Source organism: Gopherus flavomarginatus, chromosome 19 (genome assembly GCF_025201925.1).
Source record: "Gopherus flavomarginatus isolate rGopFla2 chromosome 19, rGopFla2.mat.asm, whole genome shotgun sequence".
In the NCBI taxonomy this organism is placed as follows: domain Eukaryota; kingdom Metazoa; phylum Chordata; order Testudines; family Testudinidae; genus Gopherus; species Gopherus flavomarginatus.
In genome coordinates this window covers 16,510,127-16,531,122 of record NC_066635.1, presented here as the reverse complement: position 1 = coordinate 16,531,122, position 20,996 = coordinate 16,510,127, and the positions used below count along the sequence as shown (strand labels likewise).

At 40.1% G+C, this 20,996-nt stretch overlaps 1 protein-coding gene across 3 annotated transcripts in view; it reads right to left on the bottom strand.

Annotated features, from left to right (window-relative positions):
• The window catches only part of NF1 (neurofibromin 1), a 169,467-nt gene that overhangs the window by 20,589 nt on the left and 127,882 nt on the right, over positions 1-20,996 (bottom strand). For all 3 annotated transcript variants that reach the window (XM_050929619.1, XM_050929617.1, XM_050929620.1), the window contains 16 exons: positions 18,462-18,664; positions 17,145-17,338; positions 14,282-14,422; positions 13,797-14,076; positions 12,257-12,471; positions 11,968-12,029; positions 11,718-11,832; positions 10,730-10,831; positions 8,935-9,075; positions 8,190-8,316; positions 7,521-7,652; positions 6,800-6,935; positions 5,803-5,960; positions 2,537-2,659; positions 1,706-1,833; positions 725-825 (listed from right to left, as the gene is read on the bottom strand). In XM_050929619.1, the coding sequence (XP_050785576.1) occupies positions 725-825; positions 1,706-1,833; positions 2,537-2,659; positions 5,803-5,960; positions 6,800-6,935; positions 7,521-7,652; positions 8,190-8,316; positions 8,935-9,075; positions 10,730-10,831; positions 11,718-11,832; positions 11,968-12,029; positions 12,257-12,471; positions 13,797-14,076; positions 14,282-14,422; positions 17,145-17,338; positions 18,462-18,664 (2,358 nt within the window). The remainder of the gene's footprint in view (positions 1-724; positions 826-1,705; positions 1,834-2,536; positions 2,660-5,802; positions 5,961-6,799; positions 6,936-7,520; positions 7,653-8,189; positions 8,317-8,934; positions 9,076-10,729; positions 10,832-11,717; positions 11,833-11,967; positions 12,030-12,256; positions 12,472-13,796; positions 14,077-14,281; positions 14,423-17,144; positions 17,339-18,461; positions 18,665-20,996) is intronic.

The window sequence follows — 20,996 nt, the reverse complement described above, 5'->3', positions numbered from 1 at the left end:
CAAGGACTCCTTGTTCTTTTTGCTGATACAGACTAACAAGGGTACCGCTCAAACTTGTTTTGAGATGTTGCTTGAACACCAGTAAAAAAAAACAAAACCAAACCTTGTTTATCTGCTGGGGGAAAAAAATGTACAAGGTAACACATATCCCTTTGTTTTGCAATAACACATCAATGCACTGTAAACAAACCCTAAGTTTTTATTTTTACTTCAACTCTTTTTTATAGTGTCAAGCACTGACAAACCATGACTTAACTGCTGGATCAATGGCTGCAATGAGCCTGGGACGATTTTGGTGTTAAGTCTGGAAGAAGCACAGCATAGGCAACAGCAATGCAAGATTCCACAGAGCCAGGCCAAAGCACCCAAACTCTGACTTGGAAGAATTATGGCAGAGCATAATTCAGCCTCCATGGCCTTTGGCCTCTCTGTGGAAACTGTCAATACGGGTGCTTATTAGTACCAACTGGGTGGGGGTGGTTTCTGTATTGAGGATATCACTACCACCAAGAACACCAAACTCATTTCACATAGGCCACTCGATAGCTTCCAATGGTAACAGCCTTCTGTCCTTACAAGTCTAAGTTAAATTTGAACTAGCAACCTAGGGGTAAAAAAATGTCTTGTAACCCCTGCCATCCAGTTCCCAAAGTCATTTTATGCAAGTGTAAAGCAGCAAGTTTAATACGAAAATTATTATATAAACTGAGTTTTAATTACTTACACAACAGGAAAAACCTTTGGGAAGACGACACTGGCTTCTGCTAAATACTCATAAAGAATTCGTTGGTCAAACTCATCTGTACTGTACTTCACTAATGTTGCCTAGCATAATGCAAAGGACAAAAATCAGTATCTCTGATTTGGGAGGTGATATTTGTGCTTAATTTTGTTATAACAAGGATTTCAAACATTGAGGGATGATACTAGTTCATCACTAACAGCACTTGATTGCGAAAAAAGGAGCACTAGCAAGATAGATAAAAAAAATCCCTTAATGTGATTAAGGACAGTTTTCATTTCATGTGCACACAGGAGACTGACAATGAACGGAGTTTGCCAATTTTTTAAATTTTGACCAAAATTTTGGTCAATTCATTTCCCTCTTTTGGTGAGAAATGTTTTTAACAAAGATTGCCCCACTGGTTTTCAAAAAATGGAAGTTTAGAAATGTACTCAAACTTCAAAGAGTTTCAGTAAGAACAAAGAAATTCAGATTTAACATTTTTTAATTGTCTTTTCAGAGGACGGCAGTGATGGGAACTGCATTGGAGCAGGCTGGGAAAACATTTGAAGTAATTTATACTGCAACCCTCAATCCCTGGGCTCAGATAAATTTAAACTCAAATTAATCTAGTTCCAGCAATTTAAGATTTTAAAAATATATATGTACAGATAAAATGCAGACATTGTATCATCATCGTTTTGTGATTCTCATCACTGTGAAGAAGTGAGATAATGTGATGTGCTCTGAAAAAAGGTGCATAAATGTGAACATTAAATATTTGCCTGTTTATGGATATTAAATATGCATTTAAAAAAGGAATTCTCTTGACATCTTAGACATTAGTGGCAAAATGGAATGCCTTTTACACATCAGGGACAGACCCTGATCAATCAAGCCCTACTAGCATTGCACTGAAACATACATGCTGGTTTTAAAGATATAGTGCATTAAAAAATAATATGGGGAACGTGGGCTTACAAGGACAGTAAGCAGAAGGGCTTGAATTTTTGGATCAGTAAGGACCTCTTCATCCAGGAGGACATTAGACTCAGACACAGAAACTTTCCGAAGGTGTGGGTGTTGTTGAGGTGATATTCTCTGGGTTTCTGCCAGAAAAGAAAATTTACTCAGCCAGAGCACAATAATTAAAAAACAAAGAATTACATACCATCCCATCAAATTCAGCCACCTACAACTCTCATGAAACAGCTTTTTGTTATCCACAATTCAATGACTTGTACGTTATGAAAAAGCATGTTTGTTGTAATAATAATAATAATAATAATAATACCACCAAGCTCATGTGTAATACTTTTCATCAGTAGGTAAAGAACAATATCCCATTTCACAGAAGAGGAAACTGAGGGACAGGGAGGTGAAGTGATTTGCCCAAAGTCACCCAACAGACGAGTGACAGAGCCAGGAACAGAACCTAGGCTTCCTGAATGCCAGTCCAGTGCTCTATTCATGAGGGTACTGGTTCCTTTGTAAAAACCCTGCATTCAGTGCTGATAAAAATATAAACGGTATAATCTGATTTCTTTTTGCTATGCAATGTTTATTTTTGGCTGCCTTTTACTCTAGGTCTCCGTATTAACTTTGTTCAATTGTAGTGATTCGAGATTCAATTGCCAGTGTTGCAGAAGACTGGAGACTTTCTAGGTGGCTTGCTTTGTTAAGACAAATGAGTATCTACTGCCTTGTTGTACCCTAAATAAATGAACACAGAATTTAGTAATAATCCTTTTCATGTGCATGCACTGCATTTAATACTAGGAACAGTTTAAAAGTGTTTCTCTTTCTTCTCACCCATGTCATAGTCATTTTCAGCTACTCTCCTCATTTTTGGGGGTGTGGTAATCCCAGATTCCATTTCTTGCCTTTTAGGAGCCTTTGTGTCTGATATCAAGTGGTCAAAACTTTTCCTTGTACCTAAAAAAAAAAAAAAAAAAAAAAAAAAAATCATCAAGAAATGAAATCAGTAAACCATGGTAGATATTCGCTGTATCTGAATAGTAAGGTACTGAATGTTTTTTGCTGTGAAGGTATTACACTACCAAGGACATATGGACAAGAACACTGGAAGAGGTGGTCTCGCCATCTTCTGTGACACTGATATCTTTTGTATGGAACAGCAAAGCACATCCCAACAAGAGCAGGACCTCTGTGGGCCTTTGTCCTGCTGGTATCCTAGAACAATCTTCACTTGTGGATACATTAGCTCTACATACGGTCACACTAGTACCTGGGATATTTCTGTCACATCTTTTGAAATGCTTGGCTAACACAATATACATCAGTTTGGCAGCCAATTTTTAAAAATGATATTTAGGGCTCACGTGCCCAGTGTGTGACACTATTTCCTGGTCAGCATACTACAGTGTCTCCCATTTAGTAAATATTCTAACACCTTATTACTGGAACATGAGTCACTATCAGGGTCACTACTCCCTCTCACTTAGTGTGTATATTTTAGTGCTTATGAGAGGTGAGAGGTTGAACAGCATTGGTTTGAGGTAAACAAGATGTGGGTATTGTGCAGGCCCCCACAAAGCTCTACAAAGCAACATAATCCTAAATGACATGGCCAGTACAGCTATTCCAAGTCCTTGATCCACTCTTGAGACAGAAACAGAAGCATGCAGCTCATTGTAGTGATCTAGCTGGCCACGGCAGGAAGCTTGGACACAGTAGGTACTCTCCAATACTTCGATATCACCACTAAGGCTATGATTTGTCATGGATCATTTGAGTAAGTCATGGACTGGTTACGGGCAATAAACAAAAAATTACAGAAGCTGTGACCTGTTCCTGACTTTTACTAAAAACACCCCTGACAAAATGGGGAGGGAGGAAGGATCAGCATCCTGGCTCTCCCCCCTCATCCCAACAGCAGCCAGCTGGGAGCTGCAGGGACCCCATTGTCCAGTGGCTGGGAGGGGTCCCCCACTACTCTGGTGGAGTCTGGGGAGCTGTATGGGGCAGGGGCCTCTCGTCCCCAGCCACTGAGCAACTTTGGGGTGTGTCGTCTGCTGCTGGTGGCTAGGGTGGGGGGTTGCTCCTCAGAGAGACTGAGCAGCTGCAAAGGGGGCCTGTGACAGCAGCAGTGGCTGGGGAGCTGCGGGGGGGCCCCCGACCTGCGGCCGCTGAGCAACTCTGGGGTCCCTCTGCCACTGCCGGTGGTTGGGAGCTGTGGGGGGGCCGTGGCTGCACATGGCAGCTGAGCCACTGCAGGGAGGATCCCTGCCATAAGCAACTGCTGGGCAGCTCTGGGAGTCCTGTGGAGACTAGGATGCTGCAGGGTCTCCAATGTCACAGAGGTCGCTGGAAGTCACAGATTCTGTGACTTCCGCCACCTCCGTGACATAATCTTAGCCTTAGCCATCACTCCCAGTTGACCAGAGTACTCACTCATTATGCCACAATACTTCCCTATCCCTCTCTCCCCTGCAGACAAGTTGAAATCATGAATTCCAGGATATTCTGTCCCTTAAGGAACTGCTAAGTAATATGTTGAGGCCAAAATCATGTTTCATGGCATTCCCATACTGAGTTCTAGGAGCCGGATTCTCAATTATACTAAGGCCCCTTTATGCCACTTTCACAGTGCAAATTAGTCATAAAGAGAATGGAAACTGCTCTCTAAGTCTGATGTAGAGCTGGGAAAAGGGATTTGCAGCAGTCCTACAAATCTCAGAATACAGGAAGGGTAAAGATAGCTTAAAGAACAGTTCAGGTCAAAGATAATAGGCTATGGACTTGTAGATTGCCAATTCAAACCCGACATTCGCTGGAAGTAACTGAAAGTTGTTACTATCTCCTTATTGCTTGGTGGCCTTTATATTAAATGAGTCTTGTGGACTCAAATAAGTTTCCACTGGTCCTTTGCTCACACCACCAACTGCTTAACCACTGCTACTAACTGGAGCCCTTATTAGAAAATTCAACAGGAGACCGAAGATTTAGTGGCCCTGGTCACAGAGCTATCCTCTTTCCACTTGGGGCCGAGAGCCTCGAAGTCAGGATTGAAGCATTGTGGGGCAACGTAGTGTAGGAAGCTTATGCACCATTGCATGTGTTGTACTTATTCCATGGCTATGCAGAGCAAAACCCTCAATCTTCAAGACTGTTGTTCTAGCACAATTACCACCAAACAAGCCCTGCTCAGATTTCCCAGTTTCACCCTCCAAGGAAATTAAGAGGCAACTTTTGCTGCAAAAGAAGGAGAGGCAGATATAAGTCATGTAGTGTAAGAGGACTGATGCAATATGCCAGGAAACTCTTATCATTCTTCTTTGTTCTTGTGCAGTTAAGACTTCTCCACCCATAAACCGAATAAGTTAAGGAGTTGTAAGTGTAACATAGCTGGCAACGAACCACAATTTTTCCATCTTCTCCCACTAGGAGGGTAATTCTTACATATTTTAATTATGTCCCGAAGATCTGCCTTCTCCCAAGCAAATACTATTAAGTACTCCTTATGAAATGTGAAGAGGACATGGCCAAAATCAGCAAGATTGAAAACTGCTTTTTCTTCCATTTGTTTTCAAAGGCATTGAAATTCTTAATATATATTTCAGTACTTCAGTAAAAAAAATAAGCAAAACTGCCAAAAGCTCTAAATGGTTTGGGACTGTCTTGTTTCTGGTGTTAACCACAGACACTGAGATCAGCAGAAGTGGTGAAGTTAGTAGCCTCTAAGTTTTGATGGAGAGGGCTGGAGGCAGCAAGTGATTCTTAACTCTGGAATATGCTTTCTTTTTGGCCCTGCACTGCTTGAATTTGATGACCGTCATGTTTCACAGCAAAGCTTTTTTTATTTATTTATTTTTTTTAAAACTTCCTATTGGGTAGGTGGAAGCAGGGAAGAGGGGAGAGTCTTAGTTTGGAGGGACTTTAATTATGAAGGTTTGTCCAATTTGTATTGTGTAGGTGTTATGTATGTCACCGGAAGAAAGGACAGGCCCATTTTAAAAATGTCAAATAAATACGTTATATTCACTCAAAATCATTTTCTCTGTTTCAGCTTTTTAAAGACTGATGTAACAAACTAGTGAATCTAGTGTTTTACTTACCTAGTAGCTTTTTAGTGTTGGCTTGTGAAGGCTGTCCCATATCCAAGCTCATGGATTTTCGTGTTCGTGGGCTAATCTGTCCCACTGTGGGGTAATTGGCAGCAAGATGTCTGTCTGACCCCTTTGGAGAGGACCATGGTTGGTTTTCCTTTAGTGTCCTGACAGAGTGGAGGAAGTTAATTTTTAAAAATCAGTAGTTGCATATATTTGGTTATAAACCTTATAACTATTTGAACTTTCCCCTTTATAATACTAATAGTTAAAGCTGTCAGCTGGAATTGTTTATACAGTAACCACTTTGTTTGCAAAATTCTATAAAATCATCAGTGAAATGCAGCATCCTGTGTGATTATATTACTGAAATGGTAAAAACAAATAAGAAAATCACCCAATGTAAGGAAGCCAACTTATAAGGAAAGGGGAAAGTCTATTCAATAATCAGCTGATCTATACGGTCTTTAGATCTTGTTTTTATAAAAATGCTAATAATTCTAGAAATACGCTCAGGATTTCATAAAACCAGGCTTGCTCTTCCACTTACATGAAGACCTCCTAGACTATGAATTCACCGTTCATAAACAATACTGATATTACCAGCTACTGCATGCTGGAATCTCAGCTAGAGGAGGTAGGGGATCACTAGGTAGCTATTTCATGGAGCTACTAAAGGAGAAAGATAAAGATGATTATGTTTTTAAAACTGTTGAAACAAGACTTAGAGTAAACTTCAGCCCTATGCGGAGAGGCTAGCATAAGCCCTAGACACCGCTTAAGTCTCACTTAAGCATATAGTGCATAAGTAGTGCATAGGCCTTGAACCCTTAATGCACAATTGATCTTTTAAGCAGCCTCTCTTAATGCTGGTTCTAGTTTTTAACACATTACATGTTACCTTCAAACAAACTGCCAAAGGTACAGCTTTCTTCCCAAAGTATTCCCTGAGGTTCACACAGCTGCTGTAGTTTAAATAAAGTGAGTGAGAGAGAGAGAGACTGACCTACAGCTGGTGTCACTGTGGCGTATGGGATATGTATCCATAGGAACATTTTCCATTGAAACCTCTGTCAGCAAGAGAGACTTCCTATGTTTTAGGCTGCAGCGACTTCGAACTTCCTCAGACACTGTCAGCAAAGCTAAAAATCCAAAGAAAGTGAATAAGTTTTCAAAGACAGCAACATTTTCAGAAGTCTACACAGTACTCCATGGACTTTAATTTTTTTCTTAGCACATACACAAATCTGTCAGAAGCTACAATTATTTCTCACTAAAATGCTTAAAGTCTATTAAAGGACAAGGAAGGTTTTTGAAATAATTTTAAAATAGTTAAATTATTTCTCATAACAGTCCCCTACAAGTTTACAACTAACATTTTATTTAAATATTTCCCCTCCACATTGTTCATTCTTGCTAGGCTGCTAGAACTCTTGATTGCTTTACTTTAACATAAGCATTTAAGTATTTACATTTTAGAAACTCTCTCCAACCTGTGGGAGAATTTTGAAACAGATACGTCACTAGGTACCCCACATGCTGAGTTTACCAACTTTGTTAGCATTCCCTTCACTGATTTAACCTTTCAGACTAATTTTCTGAACAGCTCCGTTGTTCTCTGACAAAGTTTTCTTTAAATAGCTTTTTAATATTTTATCTACCCAAGGTCAACAATTTACACACCCCATTTCTTTTGATTAGGCAGAAGGTTAGTAGTTCTTTTTTACCTGCCAGATAAGCCACACTCTGGGTATTCACCTCAAACTTGTCACAATTCCTATGTTTATTAACCAGAGCTAGTAGTGTGTGTAAAATCCTTACTGTCCTTGCTACGATGGTAGGAGAGGGATGCCTGTATCCTAAGGAACAAGGTTATGAAACAATCAAGTATTGAGCATTTAGTTTTTAATGCATATTTATTATAATGCTTTTATCAATTTTTTCATTTCTCAGAACCCTTCACGTATACAAAGTAAGAAAGCACAAAAGTAGTGAATGATGAACATACACTAAAACTATTATTTTTCTGCCCTCTCCCAAAGCCCAGAACACTGCAAGTGTCCAGGCAGATATTCTACATATTTAAATTCTTGTCCCATTATGACCACCTGTATAACATGCAGTAAGCCTGAAGTGAAGTCAAGCCTAACTGATAAAGAGAAAGCACTTTTACAGAAAATACCACAAAAGAACAAAATAAAAATAAAGCCATACCTCCAGTGACAGTTCACACTGCACAATGTGAAATCCTGATGCCATTTAAGTGAATGAGAGTTTTGCAACTGATTTCAATGCGGACAGGATTTCACCCTTTATTCATTCTTGGACGTGGTTATGCTTCTAAGCTAACTAAGAATACGACATGAAAACAAGCACAACAAATTTTCTATTCGTACCTTTTAGAAGATGTCCTACTAGTGCAAAATTGAAGTTAGAGTTAAAATTGAGTCCAACAAAATGATCCATCTGTTTGCAGTGCCATTCCAAAGGTCTCCTGATTTCCATAAATACTTCTTCTGGGCTCTGTTAAGGAAAAACAGTGTCTGATGGTATGCAGCTGCAGATTATTCATGCTTATTATTTATACCACTAAATTTTTGGTAAAAAATTACAGAAATCCAAAGTAGTTAGAATCTTGCAATAAAATATGTAAATAAAATCCTTGTGTGTAATGTTGACATTTCTGTGCTCTGTGTCAGTCTGGGTAGATTCCAAGCAATATTACAAGTTATAAATTTCTACTTTTTTCCTCTCTTTCTTTCTGGAGGTGGGAGAATGAATTTGCTGTGATTGTGCACTCTCGACATGTCAAAGATTAGGTTAAACATTTAAGGAGAAGTGGGATAAGAGCCCAAAATGTATTCAGCTTCGTTCAGTATCTTTTTACCCTGCAGTACAATTTCAGGTTCTTTAGGAATCAATGTTAATAAAAAAGAGTTTTTATAAGGAGGTTTACATGAGGACTCTTAAATGTTGGAATATTGATTTCCTTGCAAGTCAGAGTACTGGATACCGGTTCTTTTCACTCAACTATTTTGTTCAACAAGGAAGTATACACACAGATTTATTTGCTTTCAAAGATAAGAATGCACAGTACATTAAAGGTTGCTCACACAGTTTACTAGCAGGTGGATCACTTACCTTGTCATTGAATACTCGAAGACTATCTAAGGTATGTAGATTTTGCTCAAGAAGTGCTGTACCTGCTGAATAAAGGTTAACTTCATCTAGCTGCAGCACTGCCATTGCCACCCAAAAGAGGGCCTTGTGCATAGGAGAGTCCTAGAGGAAAAGATTGCAGTGATTTTAATTTCAAAACAGTTTCTGGAAATGAATAAAACAGGACAAAGTGTATCCTGGTAATCTTGTTTATGTCATGCATTCTTAAGCTATCCTTGATTGGTGGTGGTTTGTCATCTGTGTATGGGGTTCTCTCCTCAACCACATTAAAGACAAAACTGACAGTCCACATGAGCACCATCTATGTTCCTCAAGCAGCTGTATTCTTCAAGGTGGATGTCTAAGTACCACAGAAGAACCAGTCAAAAGGATCACTCTTTGTGATTGCTGCCTCTCCAATCATTCCATTCTTTCAAATCACACATATTTCAAATCAGTACTGCGCCTTCATTCCACCAATCTGGGAAGTGATGTGTGTGTTCAATGCCAAGCCTAGATTCCAAAAGATGTGACTATAATGCTGTCGCCAAATTAGTTGGGCCATTACATGCCCAATCAGATTGGCATGCTGAGCAAGTGAGCGTTCAACACGGTTTTTATTAAGATTATGTCTTCCTTATAAATGACAGACATACTGGGGATCCAATTCTTATCCTCTGTGTATGACATTACCCGAGATACTTGCAGGACCAGGGACCAAAGTGTCTAGCTTTATACTTTACTGAGGTAGAGTCAAACTATTAGACTTAAAGTGAAATGAAACAGAACTTCCAAAGGCTACATGGCCTTCATTGTCTTTACAATAAATACTCAACTTAAACTTCTGTACTAAAATGTAAGTTCATGACATATCAACATAAAACTGAACCTGAAAATAATGTACTAAGGCACAACTAATTCCTACAACTCATTGTTAATTCTAAACCCTAAATAATGTCATCTGGTTGGCTCAGCAGACAACGCTGCTAATACAAAATAAGTGACCAAGATAAGGATGACATATCAAATGGTAAAATCATCAGAAGATCCTTCAGACAGATCACTAATATTTACTTAAATTCTTTGATGTGCATGGAAAACGATTATATTAACACGCCTTCCAAATGCATATATCAAGAAAATGGATGGAAAGTTAATTTCTCTTGAGAACAAATTTCCAAGATCAGTTGCAAGCAGAAGAGACTTTACAGAGTTAGCCACCCTTTTCCAGTAATGCCCAGATTCAAGAGCTTCACTCTACTTTCAAATTTACTGTGTCCCTTTGACAGCGTGTGCAATACAACTCTGCAAAGAAATTTTACAGAGATTCATAATTGTATGCAAACTGCTGGGTTGACAAAGTCATGAACTTCATGACTGGAACATTTCAAGTCAAATGAGACTAGCTTTAATGACAAACCGCGATCCAGAAGACCTGTGCCAGCAGTCACAGATTGGAATGACATAAAAGCTGAAGAACTCAGGAGAGAAGATCATGAAATAACCTCATTCAAACCTTGCTATGGCTTTGGACCATAATACTGCTTCACCAGACAATCACATAGAAGCTCAGCTTTTCCAAGGTTTTTGCTGAGAGGGTCTCAAATACAAAGTGGTGACATTTTTGATTTCCCTTCGAGCAGGAATTACTTTCAGAGTAAAGGAACAGGAATATTTCCAGAGATGAAGTTCACAATTTGTATTGATATTTTTGAGGTTAAACACGTTTATAGTTTTCATTTACGAACAGATTCATAGTTTTATCAGTGTTATTTACCTTATTAAGAAGTGGCTGCAGCTTGGTTAGTGCGATAACTGTGGCTTCTATAAGAACTTGGCTGTTGTAATTATCAGGACCTTTTAAACAGCTCTCAAGTCCCTTTTTGGAAAAAAGGGAAAAAGACATTTAATTTTTATAAAAAATCCAGGATCTAAAGACCAAAGTTCTAACCAAAAATTAACAGCAGTTTTGATTTAGTTTTGAAAAGTTTAAACTTGTTTTTAAAGGATTCTGATGTATTGTCAGTGAGGATTACAAACCGAGAAAACGTTTCATGGTGCATATAAAAGTTAAGGTGCTGTACTGTTATTTTAAGGATCAGTGGAGCTATTATATCAGAGGGATTGAGTAGTCCTGATATTTCAGATACTGTTCACTTAAATTTTAAGTCTATGAAACTTGAGTAGAATAATAAAATACTCAAGGGAAACTAATCTTTTTGGTACACTGGTCATCTGCAATTAAACACAGCTTTATGATCTTGCTTGGTATCATGGACACCATTACCAAGCTAACTGAACAGTTTTAAAATATTTCACTTGCATAAATGGCAAGCACTTTATTCAAACTCTCTAAGTTACTTTATTTGCTTTTAACAGCTATTACATGTATAATTTCCTTCACAGTTATGCAGATGCAGCTAAGTACTGAACTCTTAGATTCAACCTCAATGCAATGCTCCAAATTCAGTTAGAGATAAATTATCTAACCATAACATTTTTTTGTATGAGCAACAGCACTGGGTAAAATTACTAAAGAGAAATCAAATTCAGTACCACCAAATTTATTCTGGTCAGAAAAGGTTTGGCTAAAAAAACTGGATTTTCAATTATGCATCAATTCCTTGTTCTGCATAAGAATTCACCCTAAAATGTGTCAGTCGTTAAATTCTGCTGAATCCAAAATTTAATCACGAGACAAAATTATTCGGCTGTTAAAGGACCTATTCTATGATTTACATCAAGAAAAACAAAGAACCATATACCTTGCTAAGAATTCGGATTATTTGTTTTATTTGCCCATGCGACACTCGTTTACTGATACAGCCAAAGACGACAAGTGCCCTTGGTTGCAGAGATGGATTATATTGGAATGCAAACCTGTGAGAAATAGAAATGAGTTGTATTAAACACTTTTGTTTCCATAAGCCTGAGCAGCGGGAAAAAAAAAACAAAACAGTTACACATCTACTACACATGCAGTTATCGGTTATGTATCTGTGAATCACAACATACTTTTGTGCTAGGTCTGTCCACTGGTCCAGCCACTTGCATGTTGGAATATCTCTCATACAAGCCTAAAAAAAGATATTGAATATATGTAACCTTAAGCAAAAGCACCTATTTAAAATATGTACTGCTTTTAATTCTTAGAGACCTATTCCTTATTTAAGCACTTAGTACAAAGCCTAGTCAGGAAGCCGACATCCTCTTATGCTGCTTGCCTGCATGATAGTATATATACAATACTACTATGTTATATCTCGTGGTTTTTATTAGTTTCTCATTGTCTTACAAATCGTACCTCCATGATCTCCAGCAGAGCTTCAGTAACTGTTTCCAGGGAAGTCAGTGCAAAAGTCTCCCTCTCGTATGAACCAGGAGAGAATGACCTATCCCGATAACTGGATCGGAATGCTATGACAGCTGCTGATTTCACTTTGCTGATTCCAAACAGCAAATAAAACTTGGGCAGCGAGAACTCTGTCAGGCTAAGTCTCAAAACTTGCTTCGTCTCCTCTGTTAATTAAGAATTTACAAGTTACATTTAATATATTGAATCCCATCCCACATTTCAAAAAGTACTTTCAAGACCCAAAACCCATTTTTAAGGTGTAAGCATGTATTCTAGGAAGTGGACCACCTTCACTTGGCAGGGGAGGGGGAGAGGAAGACAGACATTCTGTTGAAGATGTACTTGCTAGTGGGTTTTAACTCTATTGGTTCTCACTGTTTTATCTTGACATCATTGAAAAACAGCAAAAATATAATAGCATGTAAGGTATCCTCTTTTAGTTTCACAATCGTCTTACACAAGTGACATTTTGGTTACCTGGTATTCTACACATCTATTCAACAGCAGAATTTCAGCCAATTAGAGCACAGTTCCCTTTCCATCTACATCATGAAAATCCTTGTCGCTAATGTCTCCACATCACCCCTTTTCCAAACGAGCCACTCCCTTTAGTCATTATTTACATTAAAGACCTGCCCTAAATCAGCTAATCAGTTTTTAGCCCAATTCTCAGTCATTCTAGCCATACACCCAGGCGGCAATCTCTCGCAAAGCTGATGAACAGCAACACAGCACTTTCAAAACCCCAGAAGAGAAACGAAACTTTAGTGTTATAGATTAATCTTTATGACTCACAAATATTCACAGTGAATAGCAGAGGCTGATTAAATGACTCACTTTTGTTTCAACTATTCATCTTGGCCACCCTATTACTATTTTGTATACAACAAAACAATTGTTATCCTATAATTAACTATTGTTAAGTGAGTTGGAAGTACTGTCTCTTATTGTAAGTTCTCCTAATTTACGACCATCGCAAGTGACAAATTTCTACCACTCCACTCCACTGTAGCCATTGGCAATACTGGATCAAGCACAAGAAAGCTCTGGCCTCAACTGTGATCTAGTACTGAACTAGAGTTCACCTTTACTAAAGGTCTGAAAATACATCACCACAGTGCCACCTGCGGTATCAGGGATTGTCTCCACTTACCGTGGGTACAGGATGTGGTGATCGATCCACCAGGAGTCAATTTAGTGGGTCTAGTGAAGACCCACTAAATTGTCCGCCGATCGCTCTCCCATCAACTCTGGTACTCCACCAGAATGAAAAGCATAAGGTAAGTTGACTCCAGCTACGTTATTCACATAGCTGGAGTTGCATAACTTAGGTCAACTTAACCTTGTAATGTAGACTTGCTGTCAGATACAGTAGCTTCATAGAAATGACGGTGGGGGAGAATGGGATGGGAACAGGTCAAGGAGATATTTGCTAAGCAAAGTAAACTAATGAGTGATTAACTTAATATAGTATTTCGTAAGAACTTACCGCTAAAGTGAAGTTGTGAACAAGTGCACAGAGAATGAATGATGTTGATGACCAGGCCATGGGTGGAAGCTCTAAGAGAAAGAGGACCAGTGGCCACCAACAAAGTAACTACATGGAAGAGGTAGGGGAGATGTGCTGCCACATCAAGAGAATTGTTAAAGGAGAGCATCAGCATGTAACGTGCTAGAATGGCAATATCATCCCACATCAGGTGTTGCTCTAATGTAGGAGTTGGAGACAGACAAGTCTTGTCGATTATTTTGCACATCCTCCCTATTACCTGAAAGAGAGCAAACATTTTCTTTTAGTTAAAGCAAAAACAGGGCTCAAAGTTTCACTCAAACACCATTACAATTAAACTTCACAATGTTTCTGTTAAGAACACATATTAAAATACTATCGTACCACTGTTTAGAGCTGGTACCAATGAGCAGTGTCAAATTACTGACTGACTTAAAGGTAAGTTAAGGAATAGAAACACTCACTTTGCTTGAAACCAATTTCACATTTCCAGAAGCCAGTGCTACAGCTGTGTCTGCCATAACCTCAGCTTTTATGGATCCCAAGCCCCCTGTGGCACTGGTTTTGATGAAACTGTCCAGCACTACATCAAGTAGATCTGTTATCTAGTGGAGAAAATAAGTAATCATTTGCTTGTTAATGTCAGGTACACGAAATTCAGGTGTAACAATCTGAATTAAGCAGCCTGATAGACAAGTGACTACTTAGTTCTATTACTTGAATGTATGTGAAAATTACAGCACCAGCGATTTTTCAACAAAGATAACCATGCTTAATTTAACATAATGTTTAAATTGTTACATCTGAATCCCACATAAAATTTATATTTATAATGAAACTAAACGTGTGTGCGCTTCACAGCTGTACAGTTAGATTGTGAGGACTTAGTCTGCATCCTTTTCTAGTTGCCATTTGAATCTAAGATGTTAGATAAGTATTATTTACAGCAACAATTTGGAAACTATGCACTGGGATTTTTAAGGTATAGTAAATCTGTCTTCTTTTTAAAAAGCAAGAAGAGATCTTATTGTTTATGTAAAGTATTGCCTAAAATATTAGCCAGATATATATCTTAGCTATCATGAAAACGGTACTGATATCTTGCAAGAATTTTTAGGTTGTGAGAAAGCTACGTATTTAATACAGATATACAAGTCGCCAATGTAGAGAATGTTTCTCCTTAACTATCCAGACAAAATAGTACTAATGATTGAATTAGGCCACATACAGTGTTTGACTGCTGGTTTCAATCCATTGTAGTTTTCACCATCTACGAACTTGGATAAAATCCTGGCTCCATAGAATTCAATGGCAAAACTCCCACTGACTTAAAAGAAGCCAAGATTTCACCCTTTAATTCCACATTCTCTATGTCTGCCTGATAATTGACTTTCATACTGGAGATGGCATAATATAAATGACACTCTTCCTGTTACAGTCCAGGGTTGCAAATTATACTGATTTTTAGTGACCGAAGTTCAAACAGGAGAGGCAGCTCACCAATTTTGGTGGCAGTTACCATGTGTCTCAAAGTAATTTGGTGACACTGTGTTGCAACATCATGTGGTGACAGGACTGAAGAAGAGCAGGAGAAGGGGGAAAAGGGAAGGAAAGTAACTAAAAAGGAGTTCATGTCAGCCAGCAGGAGGTCAATAGTCAGTCAAGCAAACAAGCAGACACATTCTGACAGCGAGTGAAGCTGGCTTTTTGGTTGGAACTTTCCTTATTAATGGCGTAACTCTGAAAGCCATTTTTCCTCTCCTCCAATTTTTGTCTTCTGGGAACAGACTTATGAGCTTAATTCACAATTAGGTTAGAGGCCACTGGGGAGAGGGGCTGTCATACTATTTGACCATATTAACATATTATAGAATGCATTCAATTTTGGTGGTTTAAACAAGGAGCTTTTATGCCCGCTCTTGAAGTATCCATGCAACTATTATGGTTATAACAGGAATGCCAAAGATACCTCCTGAGACAAGGTGGGTGAGAATAACTTTTATTTGATCAACTTCTGTTGGTGAGAGAGACAAGCTTGCAAGCTTATCCAGAACTCTTCTTCAGGTCTGGGCTAAAAAAACACTGCATACAGAGATACTTCCTGAATTTTCAAGTTTCTGCAGAAGTCAGGAATGTATTATTAAAAGCCAGAGCTCAATATTTAATGTTAACAGGAAACTTGATTAGAAATTGTGTGAGCTGCGATCTACATACATGGTTAATATACTGAAGTGCTGTTAAAAGAAGAAAACTGTTTTGGCACTAATATTAAATGAATGTAAAATGCTCGTCTGCAGTGTTGTAGCTGTGTTGGTCCCATGATATTAAAGAGAAAAGGCGGGTGAGGTAATCTCTTTATTGGACGAACTTCTGTTGGTGAAAGAGAAAATTTCAAGCCACACAGACCTCTTTTGCTGGTCTGGGAAAGGTATTCAGAGGCCCTATCTAACTACAAAATTAACTTGACCAAACTTACACTGGCATACAGCTGCCGCAGTAATTACATCACTTGTGCGTGTCTACATTTTGCTCCTTGTGTAGGCAGTACACACCCTCATCAGGATCGCTTGTATCAATTGCATTGTTAGTGTGGGGCATTATGAGATGGCTCCTGAAAGCCAGTAACAGTCATCATAAGCAATGCGAGGTCTACACTGACATTGCGTCACCCCAACTACACTTACCTTGACTCTATGCTGCGCGCGGAGGTGGAGTTATTATGTCGGCATAGTGGGGTAGTTAAATTGGGGGGAGTAAAATGCAAGTGTAGACACTTCGGGCAAGTCTACACTACAAAATTAAGTTGACTTAGGTTACACTGATGTACAGCCACCGCAGTTTGGCATGTCCACAGTAACGCCTTCTGTCGGTGGTGCATGTCCTCATTAGGAGCGCTTGCACCAGTTTCATTATCAGTGTGTGACATTGTGATATACTGACAACTGGAGCTCCAGGCGGTGGAGCTCTGGTTGTCTGCCACAAGCTACAATAACACTGCATTGACCTAACTACATCAACTTAAGTGTTACGCCTCTCGTGGAAATAGAGTTATTAGGTCTGCGTAATGGGTGACTTACATCAGAGGGAGCAACACTGTAGTGAAGGCATCTTACGCTGACCTAATCCCTGCAGTGTAGAGCAGACCAGAGTGTCACAACTATATACAAAGTGGAAGAGATTGTTAAGGACCATTCAAGGCAAGTGGTCCATTGACACCCGGGCAATCATAGGAGAAAGAGGAAAGGGGTGGTGGGGTTAGTGGATTATAACCTATAATCTCATTTACACTTTGCTGATAAAGGCATAATGAATTTATGCAGTCAGTACCTGTCCAAGACTCCCCCATATCTTTGCTTGAATGGAAGGATACATCTGTTTCTCATTTATTGTCATTGTTATAAGCTTATCAAGAATAGCTGTGACGCGCTGGCGTTTAGCATCATCATTGTGCTTACAGAATCGGACCAGATTCGACAACCAGGGAGTCATATATTCCAGACAAAGGTGTTTCAGTTCAATACCTGAAATCAAAAATTAATGTTATTGTAACAGAAGGCCACTGATGGTCTCTTCTCTTTGTATGTGCAGAATTATTTGCAAGCAGCTTTCTTTACGATTTTATTGTCCAAAAATAAAGTCTAGGTACCTGGACCAAAAAAATGGTCAAAGATCAGAAGTAGGATTATTGTGTAAAAGGCAAAGCTTTAAAAAGAAACATACTGTTCCAGTGAAATCCAAGCCATACATCTTTAGGAAGATGGAAAGAAGAGTGACATCTTAATTCATGCTGAAGAGATCTAAGCGAAAGCGGCTCAAAGCTCATAAATCTAATATTTAGAATTTACATCGTACTTTTCATCTGCAATGTGCTTTCAAAACGTTCATCTTCAACACCTTCATGAAGTAGATATAATCCCCATTTTACACATGAGGAAAGAAAGGCAGCTATGTTCCAGACTCAATCAAGGTTAGAGAGAGAATCAGACCCTGGATTAGAATTAAAATTCTTTGTCTCCCCTTTAAATTATTAACAGTGTGTGTAGAGGAAAGATCCTACATATCTTTTGGGCATATATTTTCTAGACTTCGGGGTTTATCACCAACATGGAACTCAGATTGTGGTGTGTGTCCATTTCTGGTGAATTTGTGACACTAAAGTAGGCCTCACCAAAGTAACCATTGTACACAACTTTCAGCAGCGATGTGAAAGAGCTAATATACAGTAAGATGTTAACTAACAAGCATTATCATTGTAAACCACTGAAATCACTTATACAATTTGTCTTACATTAATGTCAAAAAGTCTAAGGACTGTTTTAGACATTGATTCTATGAAAAAAGAGGGCACTGTTCTGTGAATGAGATAATCTTGTCTTTACATTGTTTTCCATACTAGCAGATTCCATTCTGTATCTTGACACTGCTTGGTTCCAGAGCACTTCACCACCTGCTGATTAGGTCACAGATATAATGGCTAAACTTGAAAAGCACCTGCAGATGCTTTAGGCTGCATTTCTAATTGAAGCCCACTGTGCTAATGGACTAGCTCAATAACATGAGAACATTTATTAACACTAACAGAACTGAAAAGCTTGAACTGTTTCAAATTTATTGTTAGCATTAGAGAAAATGAATGCTACTTACTAGATTTGCTAAATCCAGAAATACACTCTTCCAAAAACTCTAAGGTAAGGTGTGGCTCATTAGCTGCCAGAGTCTTACTAATTGACACAATAAAAAGGGTGTTGTTGGCAGGGATACACAGACCTGAAGTCTCCAGTAACTGGCCCTCAATCTTTAAATTAAAGGTACAGGTTAAGGCACACAGAAGATTATAGGCAGCAGACCTGCAATAAAACATAAGTGATGCAATTTAAATTTTTTTCCTAGGCAACTAAAAAAATACACAATAAATAATTCCATTAAAAACAGCACAAGAGTGGTAGTCATGTCTCTTACAATTCAGTCTAGTGTTGCCATGTCAACAGGGGCAGCAAGTTTGTATAATTTTTGGTGGTGCCCAGAACAGGTCCAAGTCCTCCTCCCACCCCCCCGCCCCCACACCTGCCTTGTTAGCTGATACATATTTTTAAAAATAATGTAAAAATGGGCTGGAAACAGTAGGCGTTTAACAGTTTCGCTATATTACACAATGTAGGGTGGGGGGATGATGGCTCTGGCTGGGAGTGAGAGGTCTGGGGCGGGCTCAGGACTAGGGCAGAGAGTTGGGGTGTGGGGGGATGAGGGCTCTGGCTGGGGTGTGGGCTCTGGGGTAGGGTGGAGCTGAGGGGTTTGGGTTGAGGGGCGGGGCCAGGGATAAAGGGTTCACGGTACAGGAGGGGGCTCAGGGCTGGGGCAGAGGACTGGGTGTGTGGGATGAGGGCTCTGGCTGGGGCTGTGGGGTGGCGCTGGGAATGAAGAGTTTGGAGTGTGGGAGGGGCTCAGGACTAGGGAAGAGGGTTGGGGTATGGGAGAATGAGGGCTGGGGCTGAGAGATTTGGGGTAGGGTCGGGCTGGGGATGAGTTTGAGGTGCAGGCAGGCTGCCCTGGGGCTGGGCCCAGAGAGGAGGACTCCACAGTCCTCAGTCCTCTCTCCCCCTCCAACCCCAGCAGCACCCTCACTGCACGCGCTCCTAGGGGCCAGGCCCCCTCCCAGGTCCAGGAAGCCCCCTCAGCTCTCCTGTGGTGGGTGCCTGGGGGGGAGGGGGCTTCCATCATGTGTGTGCCTCCTCCCCTCCTTCCTCTGCAGGTGGCAGCTCTGCCACTGCCTCACCCTGCCACCAGCGCCACTCCCTTTTGTAGTTGGCAGCGGCCAGCGACGGAGCACAGTGCCAAGCGGCAGGGCAGCCGCCCGCTGTCCCCACACAGGCAGGGACACTTTGGAGGAGGTGTGCGGGGCCGCAGGTAGAGCCTGGAGAGAGACCCGGCCCCGAACATTGGTGGAGCTGGGCCCTCATGCCCTGAATTTGCTGGAGCATGGGCATCACAGGCCCGTATAACTTGCTGCTCCTGCATGCCAAGGGAATCAGAAGTTTAGGTCCTGAACTTAATTTCTTCCTTCCACGGACTGCCAGCACCCAGAGAGCTCCTTCTCTCAATAAACCCTCTCTGACAAATTGAAAGAGCATCACTGAAGGGCTCCATGTCTAGTTACTCTTGGATGGAACAGATTAGAATGATATGGAGTGGGGAGGGAGAAAGGAAGAGAAGAGGGCTGCCAAAGGGCTACCAAGGAAAAACCTGACCATTGGTTTTTCAGACCCATATAAAATCAACGTGTACATTTGAATTGAGGTATTTTTGAGATCGTGACTAAAACTAGTTCATCCTTGGAAAATCTCTCCTTAAATATTGCACATGTAACATTAAAGTGCTTATATCTTACACAGGTACATTTTACGCAGTAATGGCAAGAAGACAACTCTAGAATTCTCCTATGCATTAAAGTGAATGCGGGATATAGTCTCACTTTATTCCCACACAGAGAACAACATAGCCTATAAAAATTAAACGGCATGTATATGTATATGTATATTATACTGTGTCTATATAGGTACATACAGATATACAGAGCTGCTAGAAACTGGAATTCCCACTATAAATTCTGAAATATCAAAAAAATTCTTTCCAAAACTGAAAAACTAAAATTTTTGAATTTCCCACAGAACAGGAATTCCAAATTCACAGACCTTTTTGAAATGTTTGAGGGCTCTAAAAAAATCCTGCACTCCGGATGCCTGGAGGCTGGGGATTCCAAGCAGCTGAGAGCCTGAAAGCCCTGCTTCTGAGGTAGTCCACCTAGCAGGTTGGAGCCAGGGACCCTAGAGACCCTGGCTTTGAGGCAGCTTTTCTGGTGGGCTGCCAGAGATCTAGGTCTTCTAGGCTCCCTGTCAGCCATACTGCAGAGATGCTGGGAAGCTTGGAAGCCAGGCCTTGTGGGCTGCTGAGAGCCCAGGAAGCTCCCAGACTCACAGCCCCTTGTCAGCCTGCCAGGTGACTAACCTGGCAACAAACCAGGTAGGCTTATGACAGAAACCTGCCTGGCAAGCAGGGTTCCATAGGAAACCTACCTGGTTTCTGTCAGAACTGGATGTTTCCATAGAACGTTTTGATTTAGATTAACTTGCCTCTTCTACTGGAAGAATGTTCAGTTGGAAAATTTCCAGCTAGCTCTAGTAC